General features: G+C 42.8%; 1 protein-coding gene and 1 pseudogene across 4 annotated transcripts; both read left to right on the plus strand.

Moving 5' to 3' along the window:
* The first annotated feature begins 242 nt into the window (after positions 1-242).
* LOC129410333 (E3 ubiquitin-protein ligase TRIM21-like) lies at positions 243-3,066 on the plus strand (annotated as a pseudogene).
* Positions 3,067-7,347: 4,281 nt separating this feature from the next.
* Positions 7,348-15,347, plus strand: LOC110174568 (E3 ubiquitin-protein ligase TRIM21-like). 4 transcript variants are annotated; one of them, XM_055158292.1, is made up of 4 exons: positions 7,348-7,392; positions 7,468-7,527; positions 7,818-7,885; positions 13,475-15,347. In XM_055158292.1, the coding sequence occupies exon 4, from the start codon at positions 13,477-13,479 to the stop codon at positions 15,124-15,126; it is 1,650 nt and encodes a 549-aa protein (XP_055014267.1). In that variant the 5' UTR covers positions 7,348-7,392; positions 7,468-7,527; positions 7,818-7,885; positions 13,475-13,476; the 3' UTR covers positions 15,127-15,347. The 4 variants fall into 4 exon arrangements, with proteins under 4 accessions (XP_055014267.1, XP_055014268.1, XP_055014270.1 ...); XM_055158293.1 differs by lacking the exons at positions 7,348-7,392; positions 7,468-7,527; positions 7,818-7,885 and adding an exon at positions 9,198-9,406; XM_055158295.1 differs by lacking the exons at positions 7,348-7,392; positions 7,468-7,527; positions 7,818-7,885 and adding an exon at positions 11,067-11,081.
* The last annotated feature ends 1,820 nt before the right edge of the window (positions 15,348-17,167 follow it).

Genomic DNA, 17,167 nt, shown 5'->3' on the forward strand with positions numbered 1-17,167 from the left:
CTTTGACTCACGTCCTGACACTTACTCTTTAACTTACTCTTACTTCACTACTTTCATGACACCACTTTGTACTTCTACTTGAGTCATATTATTTTGAAAGTAACGTTACTCTTACTCGAGTACAGTTTTTGGAGACTCTCCCACCTCTGAACTCATTTAAAGCCACAGTCTGTCACTTTTCAGCCCAAACTCCACTCAATCAGAGCATGTTGTTTCCTTTTGGTTGTGTCGATCGCAGTGAAAAACAAGCGTTGTTACTTTGAGCTCGCATCTCCACAGACCTGACTCTTATCACCCAGATACCAACTGATCACAAGTATCACAAGTGAAACAAGAAGTGAGTGTGAAAAACACATGAGCAGGATCAAATGTGACCTTTTTCTCAACACTTGTGCTTAGAATAGTTACGGCGATGTCATCTTCAGGACACTGCCGTGTTTTTGAGCTCAAATGACGTTCTATTGTCTCACACAAATATTGTTTTTATTGTCGTCACGGTGAAATTGAGTCTCAGCCTTTTCCTTAAACCGTCTTCGATATTAGTCACAACCAAACAGTCTCTGGTCACCACACCATCATATTCTTCTAGTCCAGTCTTCCTCACCACATCCTCCTGAAGCCTTCCAAAATAAAAGCTCTTCACCTCTTTCCTGTCACAATAAGAGTTTTCACTTGTAAGAGCCTTTAGTTTGATGGTCACTATTGTTGCTCTGTTTCAGACATGTCCTCCACCAGTGAAAGGAGCTCTGAGGAGACGTTCCTGTGCTCCATCTGTCTGGAGGTGTTCTCTGAGCCAGTGTCCACTCCATGTGTGACACAACTTCTGCCGACGCTGCATCTCTCAGGCCTGGGACACTGATGGGCCCTGCACATGTCCTGTGTGTAAAGAGATGTTCCACAGCAGACCACAGCTCAAGGTCAACACGCTCCTGAAGGAGGCTGGTCTCAGAGTCTAACCTGCAGAAGAACAAGACCAGATCTATGGAGAAGATGCCAAACTTTAAAGAGGTGCAGTGTGACGTGTGCTCTGAGCCCAAGCTGAAGGCCCTCAAGTCCTGCCTGGTGTGTCTGTCCTCCTTCTGTGAGAGCCACCTCCAGCCTCATCTCACAGTCTCTGGGCTGAAAAGACACCAGCTGATGGAGCCTGTGGAAAACCTGGAAGACAGGATGTGTCCCACACACCAACAACCCCTGATGCTCTTCTGTTCCACTGATGAGAAGCTCGTGTGCATGATGTGCTTTGCTCTAGATCACAAGAACCATGAGTTGTTGTCTCTGGAGGAGGCGTGTGAGCGCAGGAGGTCCTCTCTGCTGCAGACTCAGGCTCAGAGCCAGCACATGGTGAAGCAGAGGAGGCAGAAGATCCAGGAGATCCAGAGGCTCCTGGAGCTGAGTGAGACAGAGGTCCTCAGAGAGAGGGCTGCGGGGCTGCAGGTCTTCACTGCTCTCATGCAGTCTGTTCAGAGGAGTATGGACCTCTTCTTAGAGGAGCTCCAGGAGAAGCAGAGCCGGAGCCACAGACGAGCCCAGGATCTGCTGCAGCGGCTGGAGCAGGAGATCTGTGATCTGGAGCAGAGCAGCGCTGAGGCCCAACGTCTCTCACGCTCTCATGACCCCCTCCACTTTCTACAGCGCTGCCCTGCACTCACGCCCCCTGCTGGGCTTAAGGAGTGGAGCAGCGTGAAATTTGAGCCAGAGACATGTGAGGACAGTGCGTCCCGGGCTCTGTATGAGCTGAAGAAGAGTCTCTCTCAGGAGTTTGACAAACCCCTTAAGGCCGAGCTGAAGAAAGTGCAGCAGAGTGCGGTGGAGGTGACTCTGGACCCAGACACGGCTCATCCATGGGTCGTTCTGTCTGGAAATCTCAGAGAGGTTTACACTGATAAGTGGAAGCCCCTCCCAGACTCTCATCTGAGGTTTGATACAAGTCCTTGTGTTTTAGGAAAACAGAGTTTCTCTTCAGGCAGGTTTTACTTTGAGGTTCAGGTCACAGGTAAATCAAACTGGGATGTAGGAGTGGCCCAAGAGTCCATCAACAGGAAGGGAATAATCACTGCACGTCCCGAACGGGGAATGTGGTGCGTCTGCTTAAGAACCAGAGAAGAGCACGGCAATTCTACTCAGTCTTCTGTTCGTCTGCCTGGTTGGAGATCTCCTCTGAGGGTCGGGGTGTTTGTGGACTATGGAAAGGGTCTGGTCTCCTTTTATTGTGCAGATACTGCAAATCTCCTCTACTCCTTCACTGGCTGCCACTTCAGGGGGAAGCTGCTTCCATTTTTCTGTCCCTGTTTCAATTTTGGAGGATCAAACTCTGCTCCTCTGAAAATCATTGAAGTACACAAATAAAGTACAAAAGTAAAAGTACTGCACTTAAGTATAATTTTCAAGTATGTGTACTTTATTTGTGTACATTTGACTGTGGATACTTTTGACTCTGTATTTGGAACTGGACTGAAAAGTCCCAAGTTGGTCTCCTTATAGTTTGGAACCTGAGTTATTGTAAAGAAAATCAGAATTGACAGTGAACTGGTGATGGGCGTCTGAATCTCTACATTGATGTAAATAAACACTTTTATGCAACTGTGTCTCACTGTATCTGTGTGTCAGATGCCCTCCCGTCCTCCTGTATCCCTGTGTGTCAGATGCCCTCCCGTCCTGTCATCATAACACATTTTGAAGTGTTATATTTAGGATGTGCTCAGTAAAAGTGTCTGTGTGGCTCGCAGTGGCTGGAGCTCACCACCTGTGACTTTGTAATGTTCCCTGAGACTCTTTGTTATTGGTAAAATTACAGACTTTGTGTAATTTAAATGTTCTTTTCTTCTTAATGTGTTCAATGATTATCTTTTATTTTGTAGAGCTATTTGCCTGAATTTGGGACGTTTTATTTTGTTTTTATTTTCACCACTTTTTTTCTGTCAGTTAAAAAATTAAAGTTTTTAATCAACCTGATATACACATGAGCGACAACACTGGGTGATCTAAAATAATAAATAAATAAATGAAAAAGTATATCATTAAAAAATAACTGTAAAACGTAATACAATACAATACAAAAAAAAAGAAATTTGTTTAAAATTATATTAATATGCACAGTGTGTAATTTATTTTGTTGTAAATATTTTATTTTATGTAAATATTTGTAAAGTTTCATGATCAGTGTACAGAAGCAAACACTAAATTTTTTTACAGTTTTGGGTTAATGTCAAATTTTCTTCTTCATGCTCCTTTTTGTGTTTCTGTTGTTTACAGTGTGGATGTAGTATGTGTATGATTCTTGTTTCTCTCTTGGCACAAACTCGAAATAAAAATGAATCAGTCAATCAAAAAACTTAACATCTGGTTTGTTGTTACGTAACAGCCTCAGACACAAAAACACACACACAAGAACAGATTTAAACCACAAAAACTATTCTTAATCTACAATAGTGTTAAAAAAAAGTGTGACCTCTGTAGTCTGTGTCCTCTGTCCTTTATAGTCTGTGTCCTCTGTCCTTTATAGTCTGTGTCCTCTGTCCTTTATAGTCTGTGTCCTCTGTCCTCTATACTCTGTGTCCTCTGTTCTCTATAGTCTGTGTCCTCTGTCCTTTATATCTGTGTCCTCTGTCCCTTTATAGTCTGTGTCCTGTGTACTCTATACTCTGTGTCCTCTGTCCTCTATAGTCTGTGTCCTCTGTCCTTTATAGTCTGTGTCCTCTGTGCTCTATACTCTGTGTCCTCTGTCCTTTATAGTCTGTGTCCTCTGTCCCTTTATAGTCTGTGTCCTCTGTCCTCTATAGTCTGTGTCCTCTGTCCCTTTATAGTCTGTGTCCTCTGTCCCTTTATAGTCTGTGTCCTTGTACTCTATACTCTGTGTCCTCTGTCCTCTGTAGTCTGTGTCCTCTGTCCTTTATACTCTGTGTCCTCTGTGCTCTATACTCTATGTCCTCTGTCCTTTATAGTCTGTGTCCTCTGTCCCTTTATAGTCTGTGTCCTCTGTCCTCTATAGTCTGTGTCCTCTGTCCTCTGTAGTCTGTGTCCTCTGTCCTTTATAGTCTGTGTACTCTGTGCTCTATACTCTGTGTCCTCTGTCCTTTATAGTCTGTGTCCTCTGTCCCTTTATAGTCTGTGTCCCCTGTCCTCTATAGTCTGTGTCCTCTGTCCTCTGTAGTCTGTGTCCTCTGTCCTCTACAGTCTGTGTCCTCTGTCCCTTTATAGTCTGTGTCCTCTGTCCTCTATAGTCTGTGTCCTTTATAGTCTGTCCCTTTATAGTCTGTGTCCTCTGTCCTCTATAGTCTGTGTCCCTCTGTCCTCTATAGTCTGTGTCCTCTGTCCTCTATAGTCTGTGTCCTCTGTCCTCTATAGTCTGTGTCCTCTGTCCCTTTATAGTCTGTGTCCTCTGTCCTCTATAGTCTGTGTCCTCTGTCCTTCATAGTCTGTGTCCTCTGTCCTTTATAGTCTGTGTCCTCTGTCCTCTATAGTCTGTGTCCTCTGTCCTTCATAGTCTGTGTCCTCTGTCCTTTATAGTCTGTGTCCTCTGATTAGAGGTTATATACATACAACTTTAGTTCAATGACAGAGTCCTGTGAGTTCGTATCGTCTCCATTTGGGGTTTAGTTCATTTGTCGTTCAGACTGAGATTCAAAGTTCTTAGACTTCGGTTTTAGATCCAGAAAGATAGAAAAAAAAAAAAAAAAGTTTGATCACGCAGTACTACCGATTGTGTACTATTACACACAGTACTACAGAGCGTGTACTATTACTACAGAGTGTGTACTATTACACACAGTATGACACAGCGTGTACCATTACACACAGTACTATAGAGTGTGTACTATTACACAAATTAGTACAGAGTGTGTACTATTACACACAGTACTAAAGAGAGTGTACTATTACAAACAGTAAAACAGAGTATGTACTATTACTACAGAGTGTACTATTACACGTAGTACTGCGGAGCGTGTACTATTACACACAGGACTACAGAGCGTGTACTATTATACACAGAAGTACAGAGCGTGTACTATTATACACAGTAGTACAGAGTGTGTACTATTACACAAATTAGTACAGAGTGTGTACTATTACACACAGTACTACAGAGCGTGTACTATTACACACAGTACTAGAGTGTGTACTATTACACACATTAGTACAGCGTGTGTACTATTACACAAATTAGTAGAGTGTGTACTATTACACACAGTACTACAGAGCGTGTACTATTATACACAGTACTACAGAGTGTGTACTATTACACACATTACTACAGAATGTGTAAGCAGTACTACAGAGTGTGTACTATTACACACAGTACTACAGAGTGTGTACTATTACACACATTACTACAGAGTGTGTAAACAGTACTACAGAGTGTGTACTATTACACACAGTACTACAGAGCGTGTACTGTTACACAAATTAGTACAGAGTGTGTACTATTACACACGTTAGTACAGAGTGTGTACTATTACTACAGAGTGTGTACTATTACACACAGTATTAAAGAGCATGTACGATTACACGCACTACTATAGAGTGTGTACTATTACACGTAGTAATACGGAGAGTGTACTATTACACACAGTACTACAGAGCGTGTGTACTATTACACACAGTACTACAGAGTGTGTACTATTACACACAGTATTACAGTACAGAGTTGTGTAGTATTACACACAGTACTACAGATTGTGTACAGAGTGTGTATTACACACAGTACTACAGAGCGTGTACTATTACACACAGTACTACAGAGCGTGATTGTCAGAGCGTGTACTATTACACAGTACTACAGTGTGTACTACAGAGTGTGTGTACTATTAGTACAGAGTGTGTACTATTACACACAGTACACACTACAGAGTACTGTGTACTATCACAGTACACACAAGAGCACTACAGAGTGTGTACTATTACACACACACTACAGTACTATTACAGAGTGTGTACTATTACACAGAACTACAGAGCGTGTACTATTACAAACAGTACAAAAGAGTGTGTACTATTACACAGTACACAGTACTATTAAACACAGTATACAGAGCGTGTACTATTACACACAGTACACAGAGGTGTAGTACAGTACTATTACACACAGTACAGAGCGTGTACTATTACACACACACAGCGTGTACTACAGAGTGTGTACTATTACACACTACAGAGTGTGTACTATTACAGTAGTACAGAGTGTGTACTATTACACACAGCGTGTACTACAGAGTGTGTACTGTTACACACAGTACTACAGAGCGTGTACTATTACACACAGTACTACAGAGCGTGTACTATTACAGTACTACAGAGCGTGTACTATTACACACAGTACTACAGAGTACTATTACACTACTACAGAGCGTGTACTACAGAGCGTGTACTATTACACACAGTACTACAGAGCGTGTACTATTACACACAGTACTACAGAGCGTGTACTATTACACACAGTACACAGTACTACAGAGCGTGTACTATTACACACAGTACACAGCGAGTGTGTACTATTACACACAGAGTACTACAGAGTACAGAGCGTGTACTATTACACACAGTACAGTACTATTACTATTACACACAGTAGTACAGAGCGTGTACTATTACACACAGTACTACAGAGTGTGTACTATTACACACAGTACTACAGAGTGTGTACTATTACACACAGTACTATTACAGTACAGAGTGTGTACTATTACACACAGCACAGTACAGTACTATTACACACAGTGTGTACTTAGTTACAGAGTACTACAGAGTGTGTACTATTACACACAGTACTACAGAGTGAGCGTGTACTATTACAGTACACAGCGTGTAGTACAGAGCGTGTACTAGCGTGTTATTACACACACAGAGCGTGTACTATTACACAGAGCGTGTACTATTACACACACACAGAGCGTGTACTATTACAGTACTACAGAGTGTGTACTATTACACACAGTACTACAGAGTGTGTACTATTACACACAGTACTACAGAGTGTGTACTATTACACACAGTACTACAGAGCGTGTACTATTACACAGTAACAGACTGTACTACAGAGCGTGCACTACAATTACACACAGTACTAGAGTGTGTACTATTACACACAGTACTACAGAGCGTGTACTATACTATACACAGTACTACAGAGTGTGTACTATTAGACACATTACTACAGAATGTGTAAGCAGTACTTACAGAGTGTGTACTACTACACACAGTTGTAACAGGGTTAAAGTCAATCCTATAATCCAGATCCAACCCAGGTTTTCCCCACTCCACATGATTTGTCACCACCCTTGTCACCGCCCATTTCACCAATTATCCAATCACACATCCTCAGTTAGAGTATTTAAGGCCCCCTGACTTCTCTCTCCTCAGTTGTGTGGGAGAGGAGCCAGGGGACAGAGCTTGAAGGTCAGTACAGCTACATTTTTCCCATTTCAAATTTTCATGTTTCCATTTTGTAACTTCACTATTAACATCTTTTAGAACCAGACCCATTGTGCCACATTGTCACGTGTGCTCTCAATATACTGAAATACTGAACTGGTAAGTTAGAGCTTCACCCCATTTATTGATTTGTTGATGACTTTTTGTACTTTGGTAATGCTAATGCTAATGCTAATGCCAGCCATTTTGTCAGGGCCCTATGTCATGTCAGTATGTATCAATGTTAGCTTAGTTGGCTTAGCATTAGCATGCTAACCCTAGCATGCTAATGCTAACATGTGCTTCACATGTCCAGTTGTAATCGTGTGACAGATTGATTTAGGAATTCCTGGAATGTTAATGTTAACCATAACCAGTATGATTTAAGAGGCCTTTCTTAATGTGCACAGGCCAGGTGCCCAACCTTGGGTTCAATTGATGGCGAGCTAGGAACTGTCCTTTCGAGAGCTTCGGTCTGGTAGGAGGCTACTCGCCTGTCCTCTTCCTCCCACCTACTCCAGCTACCTCCACTACACATCTATTCAATCAACCCGCGCTTTATGGACATTATACAACCTCCAAATAATTCATTCTGGACTTCGTAGTAGCTTGGACACTGTTTTACACCCTGGGCAACCAGACCCAGTTCGCATGGACACTTAATTGAGTTGTTTGTTGTTTTTTGTTGCTGCAGCTATTTTGTTATCACTTTCTACCTGTATAATACACTTTATTCATTTTCAACAAATTCCATGTCTCAATTTACTGCCCCCGCCCTCCAGTAGCCTTACTCAGAATCTTCTGATCAGTCAACCTTGCTAATCACCCACACACAGTTACTACAGTTATTACACATTTATTACCCTTATTACCTAGTAATAGGCAAACACTTGTTACACAGTACTACAGAGTGTGTGTACTATTACACACAGTAGTACAGAGTGTGTACTATTACACACACAGAGTACACACAGTACTACAGAGTGTGTACTATTACACACAGTAGTACAGAGTGTGTACTATTACACACAGTAGTACAGAGTGTGTACTACAGAGTGTGTACTATTACACACAGTACTACAGAGTGTGTACTATTACACACAGTAGTACAGAGCGTGTACTATTACACACAGTAGTACAGAGTACTATTACACACGTGTACTATTACACACAGTAGTACAGATACTACAGAGTGTGTACTATTACACACAGTAGTACAGAGTGTGTACTATTACACACAGTAGTACAGAGTGTGTACTATTACACACAGTACTACAGAGTGTGTACTATTACACACAGTACTACAGAGTGTGTACTATTACACACAGTACTACAGAGTGTGTACTATTACACACAGTACTACAGAGTGTGTACTATTACACACAGTACTACAGAGTGTGTACTATTACACACACACAGTACTATACACAGTAGTACACAGAGTGTGTACTATTACACACAGTAGTACAGAGTGTGTACTATTACACACAGTAGTACAGAGTGTGTACTATTACACACAGTAGTACAGAGTGTGTACTATTACACACAGTACTACAGAGTGTGTACTATTACACACAGTACTACAGAGTGTGTACTATTACACACAGTACTACAGAGTGTGTACTATTACACACTTGTTGTCGCTGCTGCAGGTTTGATTCTTCCAGATCTTTGTGAAGCTGCACAGAAAATGTGACAGTTTGTTTGTTTGTTTGTTTGTTTGTTGTTCTGCTCCTTTATTGTTTTCTAAGAGAAGCTGTTTGTGCGTTTGAAGGTTTTGTGTTTTGTTATGATGCGCTGCCCCCTGGTGGAAGCACGTGTGGCTCTGGATGTGACTGCAGAGGTGGAGGATGGGAGGGCATCTGACACACCTTGTTATAGGAGGATGGAGCAGCAGGCCCCTCCCTCTGCTGTTACAAGGAAATCACAAACACTCACTCTGCGTTTGCTCAAGGGCACCTCAGCGGCTTCAAACCCTCAACAGTCTGACCCAGCACAGGTCAGTGTACTACTACTACTACTACTACTACTACTGCTACTGCTACTACTACTACTACTACTACTACTACTACTACTGCTACTACTACTACTACTACTGCTACTACTACTACTACTACTACTACTACTACTACTACTACTACTACTACTACTGCTACTACTACTACTACTACTACTACTACTACTACTACTACTACTGCTACTACTACTACTGCTACTACTACTACTACTACTGCTACTACTACTACTACTACTACTACTACTGCTACTGCTACTACTACTACTACTACTACTACTGACTACTACTACTACTACTACTACTGCTACTGCTACTGCTACTGCTACTGCTACTACTACTACTACTACTACTACTACTACTACTACTGCTACTACTACTACTACTACTACTACTGCTACTGCTACTACTGCTACTACTACTACTACTGCTACTGCTACTGCTGCTACTACTGCTACTACTACTACTACTACTACTGCTACTGCTACTACTAACTACTACTGCTACTACTGCTGCTACTACTGCTACTACTACTACTACTACTACTACTACTGACTACTACTGCTGCTACTACTGCTACTACTACTACTACTACTACTGCTACTACTGCTACTGCTGCTACTACTACTACTACTGCTACTGCTACTACTGCTACTACTGCTGCTACTACTACTACTGCTACTGCTACTACTACTGCTACTACTGCTACTGCTGCTACTACTACTGCTACTACTACTGCTACTACTACTACTACTGCTACTACTACTACTACTACTGCTACTACTTACTACTACTTACTCCAGTTCCTTCTTGTGTTTTTCAGTTTGATTCATGTTTTTGTGTCAGATTTATTCATTTTTTTGGACTTGTTGTTGTTGAAGTACAAAGTACATTCAGCAATATTGGCTGGATATAAAAAAAGTGATTGATGAGGTTTTTAAAATCAATATTCCAGTGACTTTTGAAATGATGTATCTTGGTATAATTGATATTCTGAATTTAAAAAGATGGAAGATTATAAAATGTTCAGAATGATGTTGTTGTTGAGTACAAAAGTAGTTACCAGGAGATGGTGAAGTGATCGGAGGCCGAAAATAGAACAGTGGTTTGATATAATATGAAGTATTTATCATTTGGAAAAACTCACCGTCTCACTTGGATTGGAAGGTCATAAATTTAAGAAAATTTGGAAATGATGGATACATTATATTACACAACATAGATGTGAGTTTGTGTAGAACCTGTACGAGTGTCTGGATAACAAAGACTGAACTTACACCCCGGTTTAAAACTACAATGATTGATTTTATTTTTTTGAATTACTTGTTCTGATGAAAATGACATTAGTTTGTGTCAGTAGGAATGAGAAATGTGGAAATGTCGAACTATGGACATTGGACATTCAGATTTGACTTAATATGGACAATTTGTAAATTCCTTTGATTGTCCTAATTATCGTGTAAATCCACATTGTGAAAAGACAATCAAATACAAATGAAGTACAAAGTACACAGTGGAATGACTCAGTGTGTGAAACAAAACCTGTCCAACCTGTAAATCCTTCAAACATCAGGGGTGGTATCTTTGCTCTGATCTTAGATCTGGTCCGAGTGTGGGACGTGGAGCTCTAAACCAGACGAGTTTCATTCCTCAGTCTCAGGTGAGTGGAGCAGACTGAGGGTGTGACGCCTTCACCTGCCACAATCATCAAAATAAATCTCAAACGAGTTCACTGAAAAACAACATGTGACCTGCTCAAGACGTCTTTTATTTGGAAATATATTAGGATGATCAAAGTTGAAGGTTCATAACATGTTCATGGTTCATCCAGATGCCCTCCCACAGCAGAGCACAGCCCCTCCCCCGCTCTGAATACACAGTGACTAAATCTAGACAGGCCCATGTCTTCTCCCAAATAATGCTCCACTAGAGGGCGCACTCTTCACCTCTGTGACACTGGGGACACTGAAGACGGGACATTTCCTGTAATTCAGTTTTATTTATACAGCGTCAATAAAATGGACGACTGAGGTGTTGACTGACCAGGACAGATCCACAGAGACGTGAACCTCGAGGAATTTGAAGGTCTCCAGTGGCTCCACACTTTGGCCGTTGATGTTGGAGGAGGCAGGGGGGGTCCAGGATGAGTTCTTTAGTCTTGGTGATGTTCAGTGTCCAGTTGTTGTTTTCACACGAGTGGTTGAGTTTCAGGAGCTCGTCTCTGTAGGCGTCTCATTCCCGTCTGTGATCAGCTCCACCAGCGTCGTGTCATCAGAGAGTTTGACCCTGATGTTCTGGAGGTGGGACTGCAGTCGTGAGTGTAGAGTGAGTAGAGGAGTGGGCTCAGCACACAGAGTGCGGCTGGATGATGGTGGGACCCAGTTTCACCTGCTGGGGTCGACTGAGCAGAAAGTCCTTGATCCAGGAGCAGGTGGATGGAGGGAGCCTCAGGTTGGACGACTTGGGGATCAGGACGTCCAGTTTTATTGTGTTAAAAGACAAACTGTAGTCGATGAAGACAATTTAGTCCTGGTTCTGGTCTCTGGTCTGGTTTTAGTCCTGGCTCTGGTCTCTGGTCTGGTTTTAGTCTCTGGTCTCTGGTCTGGTTTTAGTCCTGGCTCTGGTCTCTGGTCTGGTTTTAGTCCTGGCTCTGGTCTCTGGTCTGGTTTTAGTCCTGGCTCTGGTCTCTGGTCTGGTTTTAGTCCTGGCTCTGGTCTTTGTGAAAACATGAGGGTTGTTATAGTGACAGGACTGGACTGAGGACTAAACCAGAACTAAACCAGGTCATAATTGTGACACACAGGGACATCAGGCTCCTGAAATCAAACTGAACCAGGAAACACGTCCTGAATTTACTCAAGGAAACTTCAACTACAACTACAGTCTTGGTCTTGGTCTTGGTCTTGGTCTTGGTCTTGGTCCTGGTCCTGGTCCTGGTCTTGGTCCTGGTCTTGGTCTTGGTCTTGGTCCTGGTCCTGGTCCTGGTCCTGGTCTTGGTCTTGGTCTTGGTCTTGGTCTTGGTCCTGGTCTTGGTCCTGGTCTTGGTCTTGGTCTTGGTCTTGGTCTGGTCTTGGTCTTGGTCCTGGTCTTGGTCTGGTCTTGGTCTTGGTCTTGGTCCTGGTCTTGGTCTTGGTCTTGGTCTTGGTCTTGGTCCTGGTCTTGGTCTTGGTCTTGGTCTTGGTCTTGGTCTTGGTCCTTGGTCTTGGTCTTGGTCTTGGTCTTGGTCTTGTTTTAGATTCTGTTGTTTTCGTCGTCACTGATTTGGTTCAGTTCAACTTTAGTTTTGTTCAAACAGACGAGAGTGAAACCAACACTTTACTTTCACTTTACAAGACTTTGACTCACGTCCTGACACTTACTCTTTAACTTACTCTTACTTCACTACTTTCATGGACACCACTTTGTACTTCTACTTGAGTCATATTATTTTGAAGTAACGTTACTCTTACTCGAGTACAGTTTTTGGAGACTCTCCCACCTCTGAACTCATTTAAAGCCACAGTCTGTCACTTTTCAGCCCAAACTCCACTCAAATCAGAGCATGTTGTTTCCTTTTGGTTGTGTCGATCGCAGTGAAAAACAAGCGTTGTTACTTTGAGCTCGCATCTCCACAGACCTGACTCTTATCACCCAGATACCAACTGATCACAAGTATCACAAGTGAAACAAGAAGTGAGTGTGAAAAACACATGAGCAGGATCAAATGTGACCTTTTCTCAACACTTGTGCTTAGAATAGTTACGGCGATGTCATCTTCAGGACACTGCCGTGTTTTTGAGCTCAAATGACGTTCTATTGTCTCACACAAATATTGTTTTTATTGTCGTCACGGTGAAATTGAGTCTCAGCCTTTTCCTTAAACCGTCTTCGATATTAGTCACAACCAAACAGTCTCTGGTCACCACACCATCATATTCTTCTAGTCCAGTCTTCCTCACCACATCCTCCTGAAGCCTTCCAAAATAAAAGCTCTTCACCTCTTTCCTGTCACAATAAGAGTTTTCACTTGTAAGAGCCTTTAGTTTGATGGTCACTATTGTTGCTCTGTTTCAGACATGTCCTCCACCAGTGAAAGGAGCTCTGAGGAGACGTTCCTGTGCTCCATCTGTCTGGAGGTGTTCTCTGAGCCAGTGTCCACTCCATGTGGACACAACTTCTGCCGACGCTGCATCTCTCAGGCCTGGGACACTGATGGACCCTGCACATGTCCTGTGTGTAAAGAGATGTTCCACAGCAGACCACAGCTCAAGGTCAACACGCTCCTGAAGGAGCTGGTCTCAGAGTCTAACCTGCAGAAGAACAAGAGCAGATCTATGGAGAAGATGTTTGACTTTAAAGAGGTGCAGTGTGACGTGTGCTCTGAGCCCAAGCTGAAGGCCCTCAAGTCCTGCCTGGTGTGTCTGTGCTCCTTCTGTGAGAGCCACCTCCAGCCTCATCTCACAGTCTCTGGGCTGAAAAGACACCAGCTGATGGAGCCTGTGGAAAACCTGGAAGACAGGATGTGTCCCACACACCAACAACCCCTGATGCTCTTCTGTTCCACTGATGAGAAGATCGTGTGCATGATGTGCTCCGTTCTAGATCACAAGAACCATGAGTTGTTGTCTCTGGAGGAGGCGTGTGAGCGCAGGAGGTCCTCTCTGCTGCAGACTCAGGCTCAGAGCCAGCACATGGTGGAGCAGAGGAGGCAGAAGATCCAGGAGATCCAGAGCCTCCTGGAGCTGAGTGAGACAGAGGTCCTCAGAGAGAGGGCTGCGGGGCTGCAGGTCTTCACTGCTCTCATGCAGTCTGTTCAGAGGAGTATGGACCTCTTCTTAGAGGAGCTCCAGGAGAAGCAGAGCCGGAGCCACAGACGAGCCCAGGATCTGCTGCAGCGGCTGGAGCAGGAGATCTGTGATCTGGAGCAGAGCAGCGCTGAGGCCCAACGTCTCTCACGCTCTCATGACCCCCTCCACTTTCTACAGCGCTGCCCTGCACTCACGCCCCCTGCTGGGCTTAAGGAGTGGAGCAGCGTGAACTTTGAGCCGGAGACATGTGAGGGCAGTGTGTCCCGGGCTCTGTCTGAGCTGGAGAACAGTCTCCCTCAGGAGTTTAACAAACACTTTAAGGCCGAACTATTGAGAGTGAAGCAGAGTGCGGTGGAGGTGACTCTGGACCCAGACACGGCTCATCCTAAACTCGTTCTGTCTGAAGATCTCAAACAGGTTCATCACACTGATGTGAGGAAGAATCTCCCAGATTCTCCTCTGAGGTTTGATACATGTGTTATGGTTTTAGGAAAACAGAGTTTCTCTTCAGGCAGGTTTTACTTTGAGGTTCAGGTCAAAGGGAAAACAGAGTGGGATTTAGGAGTGGCCCAAGAGTCCATCAACAGGAAGGGACAGATCACTTTATGTCCCAAAGATGGACTGTGGTGCATCTGCTTAAGAAACAAAGATGAGTACAGCGCTTGTACTGACTCTTGGACCCGTCTGTCTCCTCAGAGAGCTCCTCAGAAGGTCGGGGTGTTTGTGGACTATGGAAAGGGTCTGGTCTCCTTTTATGATGCAGATTCTGCAGATCTCCTCTACTCCTTCACTGACTGCTGCTTCAGGGAGAAGCTGCTTCCATTTTTCAGTCCCTGTTTAAATGAAGGAGGATCAAACTCTGCTCCTCTGGTTCTCACTGCAGTGGAGACTTTGAGCGGTGACAAAGTACAAAAGTAAAAGTACTGCACTTAAGTATCATTTTGAAGTATGTGTACTTTATTTGTGTACATTTGACTGTGGATACTTTTGACTCTGTATTTGGAACTGGACTGAAAAGTCCCAAGTTGGTCTCCTTATAGTTTGGAACCTGAGTTATTGTAAAGAAAATCAGAATTGACAGTGAACTGGTGATGGGCGTCTGAATCTCTACATTGATGTAAATAAACACTTTTATGCAACTGTGTCTCACTGTATCTGTGTGTCAGATGCCCTCCCGTCCTCCTGTATCCCTGTGTGTCAGATGCCCTCCCGTCCTCCTGTATCCCTGTGTGTCAGATGCCCTCCCGTCCTCCTGTATCCCTGTGTGTCAGATGCCCTCCCGTCCTCCTGTATCCCTGTGTGTCAGATGCCCTCCCGTCCTCCTGTATCCCTGTGTGTCAGATGCCCTCCCGTCAGTCTAAATGTGCAGGGTTTGTGTGTTAAACATGTGAATGAAACAAAACACAACTCCTACATTGTTTGAAATAATGTCACATTTGATCAATGAATATTTGAATCTAAACAAGAACTTATTTTGATAGAATTGAAATGACTCGACATATGAAGGACAATGAAGATTGTTTTCTTTTCTATCAAATCCAATGAATCAATCAATAGTTTTGAAGAGCTAAATAATGTGGACTTTTGAAAGTGGAGCTCCTTTAACTCCATTGGATTTGAGCACATTTGACATCATTACAATACATTGTGCCATAGATTTAAACACAATGACCAATTTGATTCAATGATTCCATTTTGTGTTGAACATTTCAAAGATGAAATGACTCTTTTCTGAATGTATTTATGAATCTACTGTTCACTTCCATTTGGACATTGATCTAATCAAATAAATGAGCCAAGTGCATTTACAATCTACCTGAGGCTTCTCATTGTGTTACTGAAGTTCAACAGAATATTCACTTCACTTCTGAACTCAGCCACATCATTTTGACACTATTGTGTCCCCAGGGCCTTGACAAGATTTTCACTCCTTTTATTCCACTTCCAAACTCATTTTACAGGTAGATTTACTCAGCGCTAACGTCTGTGTGTTTGTCCTTTGCATTCCTGCCTTTGGTTTGGGCCTCATTAAATGAGTGCAGCAGACGCTACCGGCTCACCTGTGTTTGTGGCGCCATCTACTGGACACACGAGGAACTGGAGTTTATTGGCTCATTTTGCAGCATCACAAAAAAACAGAGACGACATCCCCACGGATCATGAGCCAAAGGGTTTAGGCTGAAGTCAAAAGTATTTATAAGGCCAAACTCCATTAAACAACGACACGACGTCAAGAAAGAAAAGCAACAGTTTCACTTACGACTTACTGTGTTTATAAGAGACAAAATTATGGAGTAAGAAGCTGTCAAAAATATTCGTGCGCATAAAATAGAAATCCGTGCTCATTTGCTCATTAGTCCTGGGATAACGTTATGTCTGATGTTTCCAACTGGCTCCACTATGTTTTCTAACATATAGGTGCAATTTCCCGTTCAGAGGAGGTGTTTCTACACAATATCACACAGCAGCGTTCGGTTCCCGAATTCAAGACATTTTTACAATAGATTTGAATGAACCCACTTGTTGTTCTGTTGTAGCTTCTTGTGCTTTTACTCTGTTTTTACTCTGATACAAACTTGAGCTGCTCAGTCTTGATCTTGATCGATGTTTCTTCTGCTCGATGGATAATGTCTGTGAAGTGATGACGTATTTTTGACAGTAAAATTCCGTCTGTGAATTCGTGTTCGTACTGATGAAAGTGTAATCGTAAATTTTCATTTGGTGATTGTAATTCTTGACGTCGTAACTTTTCAATTCGTATTCTGATGGATAAAATACACACAATATATTTTATGTACGACTGGACTCATTTAAGAGTTTACAAATATTTATTTTATGCGCAACTACAGACAAATATGCACGGATTTACCAAATATGCACAGATTTACCAAATATGCACGGATTTACCAAATATGCACGGATTTCTATTTTATGCGCACAAATATTTTTGACAGCTTCT

This window comes from Boleophthalmus pectinirostris, unplaced genomic scaffold (genome assembly GCF_026225935.1).
Source record: "Boleophthalmus pectinirostris isolate CB_2022bp ecotype Guang Dong unplaced genomic scaffold, ASM2622593v1 HiC_scaffold_22, whole genome shotgun sequence".
Classification (NCBI taxonomy): domain Eukaryota; kingdom Metazoa; phylum Chordata; class Actinopteri; order Gobiiformes; family Gobiidae; genus Boleophthalmus; species Boleophthalmus pectinirostris.